The sequence below is a fragment of the Molothrus aeneus genome, chromosome 9, assembly GCF_037042795.1.
Source record: "Molothrus aeneus isolate 106 chromosome 9, BPBGC_Maene_1.0, whole genome shotgun sequence".
Lineage (NCBI taxonomy): Eukaryota > Metazoa > Chordata > Aves > Passeriformes > Icteridae > Molothrus > Molothrus aeneus.
The window spans coordinates 11,876,571-11,882,570 of NC_089654.1; the positions used below are offsets into that span (position 1 = coordinate 11,876,571).

Genomic DNA, 6,000 nt, shown 5'->3' on the forward strand with positions numbered 1-6,000 from the left:
GGTCCTTGGACCTAATTTTTCACCTTCTTTATGTGTTTTTATGGGTACTAATAAAAACATCTATTTGTTAATAGTATTAAAATAGTATGTTATGTTTAAAGTTTCAAGTTTGTACCTTGCAGAATATAGAAGTTATTTCTTCAATTAGTTACTGTTAACTTTCCTTTTATATTGCTCAATTTTAGTATCTGGAAAACAAAACAGCTGCTACTGAGTAATTACAATAGTGTTCTGAAACAAATTAGTCATTAAGACCTGAATTGTGATTAAGAACCAATTGTGCAGCATGATTCAAAGCTAATAAAAGTTACATGGCAAAGAAAAAAGAAAGGGTACAAACAGTCGATCTAAACACTGTATTGCCTCAACTGATCTTATTCCCAGTCTGTTATCACAAGTTAACAGATTGAATAAGAACAAAAATGATACAAATTCTACCTTTCTGCTCAAAGAGACCAGACTTCCCTGGTATCAGAATTACACCTTTTTTTCAATATGCAGTATGATAATTTAACTATTTTAATGCTTTCGGAACTTTTGTTTTATGAATCCTACCATGTAGCTAGACACACTGAGTGCTTGAAATTCAGTCATATTGAAAAGATAATTTCATTATAGTGTAATGAATTTGTAGGCACAATTTCAAATTTATTTATTTCCAAATGTTTATCTTTCCATTTCTTTCAAATGAGCATGACTCTCGAATGACTGTTGCAATTGCAGCTCCTGATGAAAAACTGTCAACATTATTGGAGGAAAACAACCTGGACCATGCTTACCAAAACTGCCCAGTTATTCGTATGTCCACTTCTAAAAAACTGCTCTGCTTGATCCTGAAAGATGAAAAAAATTTCGATTTTTCAGCACTAAGAAAGAAATGACCACTCATCATTTTGTTATTTCCACAATAGTGTTCAATGCACATGTTTACCACACATTAATACTGAATAGACCTTAGAAAAGCTAGAAGAGAGGTGCTTTTCTTAACATTTGGACATTTCATGTTAATTGCTCCAAATCTTTCCCTGAAACTTGCTACAGAACAAAGAGGAACTATCAGTCACTTGCACCTTAGCTAAAGAAGCCCACACACCTCTATGTCAAAGGACACTCCAAGAACAAAATAATGTGATTTATTGACCTACAGTTTCATCCTTAATGAGAAAAGAGGCTAGGATTCACTAGAGATTCCCTTGAGAATTCACTCAATTCAATTTTCAAAAGCAGGTAAGAGAATCTCCAGTTTGAACCCACTTTAAATCCAAGGTAGTTATATTTATCTTCCAAAATCAGGATCCATGACAGCAACCTTCTGTATAATCTGTGTTCTCCACAGTTCCCACTTTCCTTTGCAGATAAGACGGCCCTTTCTCCTCAATAGAGAGCATAAATCAGAATATAACAAGGGGCTACGACTTCACAGAAGTAAGGGAACAAGTCTTCATGGGACAACAACCCAAATCTGCTGATTCTTAAATCAGACTCTGTTAACTCTCAGGAGTTCTGGGATGATGCTCGTGGTCTTACACAAAACACACGGTAACAGAAATAGTGTTGTACTTCAAGCAGCAAACAACCTGCAGTTTAATTAGTCATCCAGAGATTATAAGAATATTTCTATTGTTCAAGGTGCGGGGGTTGTTTGGTCCTAGTTGTAATTAATTTCAAGCATAACAACTTGTTAATAACGCAGAATTCAAAAGCAAACAACACTCCAGATGCAGCGTGGGCACAGTGCATTAAGCCAATTGCTGAAACATGAAATTACTCCCACCTGACAAACCCACTGGCACCTGCCGTGTGCAAGCGGGCACCGGGCCGGGGACCCCGGGCCGCTCCTCCACCCTGGGAGCGCCCGCACCCGGTCCGCCGGCTCCGGCAAGGGGCATCAGACACTTAACACAGGTTATAGTGCGTGGCCAGGGAGAAAGTGAATTTCAGAAACCGGCAAGAGGATGAAAAGTCTGAGGGTTTGTAACTTTCAGCAGTTTGAACAAGGCACCGGCGCTCTCGGCGGCGGTTCCGCCCAGGGGCAGCGCCGGGAGGCTCCGCCCGCCGGGAGGCAGCGCTGGCGACCGCGGCTCAGTATCGGTGCCCGCCGTACCGACAGGGCCCCTCCTGCGTGCCGCCAGCGCCTCCGGCCAGCTCCGCGGGCAGCCCACGGGAGCGCTCCCTGCCCGCCGAGGGGCGGCGATAGGGACCGAGCCCCAGGCGCCGCCCGCCCGCCCGCTCGCTCTCGGCCCCGCCGCGGCTCCCCCAGCCCCGTACCTGGAGGCCGCCGGGCAGCGCCGCGCCGCAGCATCCCAGCAGCAGCAGCAGCAGCAGCGCGGCGGCGGCGCGGGCCCGGGAGGCGCCGGGCACGGCAGCCGCCATCTCAGCCCGCCTCCTGCGCGGCCCGGCCGCCGCGGCTGCCGGAAGGGGGGCGGCGGCCTGTGCGCAAGTTCCGCGGGCGGGAGCGCCGCCGGCCCGGGGCCGTGCCCTGCCCGCTGCCGTCGGCCCGGCGCCTCGGGAGCGGGGCCGCTGCTGTGAATACACCGGGCCCTGGTCACGCACTGAGCTCTCCCGGGCTGGCAGGGCAGCGGCGGTAATGGCAGCCGGTCTGGCGTGGCCTTGGGCACGCGAGTTCGCTGTGGCTCCGTCGTGAGCCGGGGCTGGAAAACACCGGCCGCGCATCCGCCTTCGGCTTGGTTGGCTCCTGCGGGGTAATAGCAGCCCTTCCTCTCAGCCGCCTTCCAAGAATTCCGTGAAATCCTGGGCTCTAAGAGAGCAAGGGCATGGCGAGCTGTGAGCCGAGGGTGTCATCAGGTCTTGGTGGCCGCAGGGCTGGCTTGGAGAGCGGAGGGGCCGGCTGGGGAGAGGGACTACCTTTGGCAAGGGAGGGAGTGGGATCTAAAGGTAGATTTTTATTTTTTTTTCATGAAGCCTCGCTATAGCTTTTCCTGTAGTGTATTCATCCCTCAGAGCTGATGCATCATCAAATTTTTATTTCAATGTATTGAAACGCTTGGTATGATTCTTTAATTTCCACTATCTCATCTTGTCACTGCTTTGTTCGATTGCCTGATGCCTTCCATTAGTGAAGATGCAGAATCTGCCCTGAACCATGGAAGCTATATCTTGCTCCATGTACTTGTCACCAGTAATGACTTTCTCAGACAGGAGCACATTTCCATGTATTGATGTTGGAATTTCAATAGCATCACGTTTGCTGTTTTAAAGCATCACTGGTTTCCTTGACAAAAATAATCACCTGTTATCAGATGGTACTTACTCCCTTCAGAATACCATAGCCACCAGCTCCTGTTGTGCCTGAACCCTTCTCCTGTGTGAACCTATTGTGAACCTGCTGAGAAGTTGCTATAGCTGTCACTTTCTCTTGGTGCCTGCTTGCAAGCTGCACTGATTGTCTTTTTCTTCCAGAAAGCTAAATGAATTTAGGGCAAACTTAAGCTTTTTTCTTGCCCCTTCAAATGCTTCCACTTAGGTGTCTTGATCATTCTCAGATGTGGTCATGATGTGTCAGTAATTCTAAAGGATAGACAAGGATAATACTAAAGGATCTCTCCAAGCATATATTCATGCAGTTTGGTAAACTGATGAGTTGATTTCACGTGCCTTGACTCAGATAGCACCTCATTGCCTTTCTGCTCCCATGTGGAGTTGCCCAGAAAACATGTGACAGAAGGTCTGAGCCTGTGACTGAATTTCTTTCAGTTAAGCTTACTTCATTGCTCTTCACATTTATTACAAATATTCATCCTTTGTAACATGGACCTTTTCACACAGAAATAATGTCAGCAGCTGTATCCTGATGATGCATCTTTGAACCAGACATAAGTCCTTATGTTTGTACCATGTGAAAAGTTATGTCAAATATGGCCAAAAGGTGACTTTTGGTTTACCAAGAAACATTCCTGACATGAGAAGTAATGAATGTCTTTTCTGTGAATAAAATTTAAAATCATCCTGTTTACTTACAAACTCCTGAACCTCCAGAAATTTGTATGAGAGATGACTGTAACTTTTTCACTCTCTGGAATGCTGGACTTTATAGTTTTAATAGCATTCTTTAAAGGTCACTGTATATGATTTGCTACTTAAGAAAATAAACTGACACAGTGGAAAAAACCCTCACGTGCCATTGGAATGATATAAACACCAGTTAAAAAGCAGAGCAAATTTTCCTTACATGAAAGATCACTTGTATTTCTCATGGTTACATGTAGTTGGGTTTGCAATCACCAGGAAGGTTCAGCTGGCTCCTGATGCAAAAGCTGCAAACATAGCTGCATACATAGCTGATACACAGCTGCACACTCCCAGTTCTTGTGTCCCCTGGTGTCGTCTGCAGTGTGTGAGCAGTGTTTGGATCAGCCACAGCCACACTGCAGGGGCTGCTCTTCGTTTGTGGGTGTTCAGGTCCTGTTGCTGCCTTTCCATCCCACGGCAGAGGCAGCCCTGAGTTAAGGCAAGATCAGCTGCACAAGCTCTTTGGAATATTCCAAAAGAATGGCCATTACTCCCTCTGATTAATATTCTGTGTAATACAGAGCATCACCTTCTTACGTCTGTCTCTGGTTTGCCTTCTGAACTCCCTTAGCCTGTTTGAGTGTCTTTTCTAATGGATCTAATTCTCCTTCTACTTCTGGCTCTTATTTCTTTACAGGCTCAATCTTTCTGGGCTTTAGTATTCATCAGACATGTATGAGTGTGCCAGTGCTTCAGGCATTATTCCTGGAGGTGGTATCACTTCTCTTTTTTTTCTCCAGTAAGACAGTACCAACAGCTTTGTCCTCATTTTTTTCATCTTTATTCCCTTAGGCAGCTCTCAGTACATATTTCCATGCCTGTACAGGATTATTTTTTTTTTGTCTAGAAGAAAAGCTCTATGCTGTCTGCTCCTGTTTCTTCATTCTGCTTTGTTTCTCTGCTAATAACAGTACTTTTCATGCTCTGAGTGTCTTTAGTTTGACTTTTGCCACAATGTGTCTTGTACTTCATGGTGAGTAATAAGAAAGGACACCAAATGTGTATTCCAAACTTATTTGTAATTAAAACAATTGTTTAAAAAGCTGCTGTAACTGCAGCTGGTATTCACATTGCTGCACATCTTGGTGCCCTTCCAGATTCTTTCCTCCTCCAGCAGGTTGCTCAGGCCGTAATCCTCTAATCTATACCCTCTAGAAATTGCCCTTTATGAACCATCTGTCAGGTTGTTCCTGTCCAGCATGGAGCAAAAAAGCCTTGCCTTCTACTGAGGAGGAGCAAAAATCCCAAGTGTAACCCCATAAGCTCCTAAAACAGGGATTTATGATACTAGACCTCACCTGACACTTTCTAATCATGAAATTGTTTTTTTTCTGTACCAAAAATACCAATTAAATATCCGTAATTTTGTTGGCATCAACCTTGATTGTATTACTTATTTGTATCACAGTGCATCTCTTCCTTCTTCTATACTCTTGATCACTGTTCTGTGTCTGCTTTCCTGTTTTAGACTTGCATGTACTGTCTGATAATTGTCTCCTGAGTAAGAGAAAATAATCTATATCTTTGGCTGTATTTGTTGTGCTCCAAAAGAAAAATTAAATAAGCTCTTGCAATGACAGAAGTCAACAAGAGTGAGTCTTAAGGAATCATCAATAATAGCTGAACTCTACTATCCCACTTAAAAATGCAGATTTATTGCTTTCTTCCTTTTGACTGTCAATACAATAGATTTTAAAAATGCCAAAACAAGTCTAGTAGTTTGGTATCTCAGCTGATAAAATGGCAACAGTCACTCATTTGGGTGTTTTCCCCCTTCTGTTACTGGAAGGCTGTCTTGACTAAAGAATGGTCATACTTTGAAAAGATTTACAATAGCAAATTAATACTGACAAAAAGTAGGCAAAATTAATATAGTGAGAGTAATAGATACAGAACTTCCAAAGGAAAATTATTTGAAAGAATCCTTATTTCTAATTTTACTGAGCTGAAACAGATGTACTGAAGAGTGTT

At 44.0% G+C, this 6,000-nt stretch overlaps 1 protein-coding gene across 1 annotated transcript in view; it reads right to left on the bottom strand.

Moving 5' to 3' along the window:
- PIGK (phosphatidylinositol glycan anchor biosynthesis class K) overlaps positions 1 to 2,395 on the bottom strand; it is a 65,929-nt gene extending 63,534 nt beyond the window's left edge. Inside the window, exons 1-2 of the mRNA XM_066555952.1 lie at positions 2,269 to 2,395; positions 780 to 833 (exon numbers count right to left, since the gene is read on the bottom strand). Coding sequence (XP_066412049.1) covers positions 780 to 833; positions 2,269 to 2,373 — 159 coding nt within the window. The 5' untranslated portion in view covers positions 2,374 to 2,395. The remainder of the gene's footprint in view (positions 1 to 779; positions 834 to 2,268) is intronic.
- Positions 2,396 to 6,000: the final 3,605 nt, after the last annotated feature.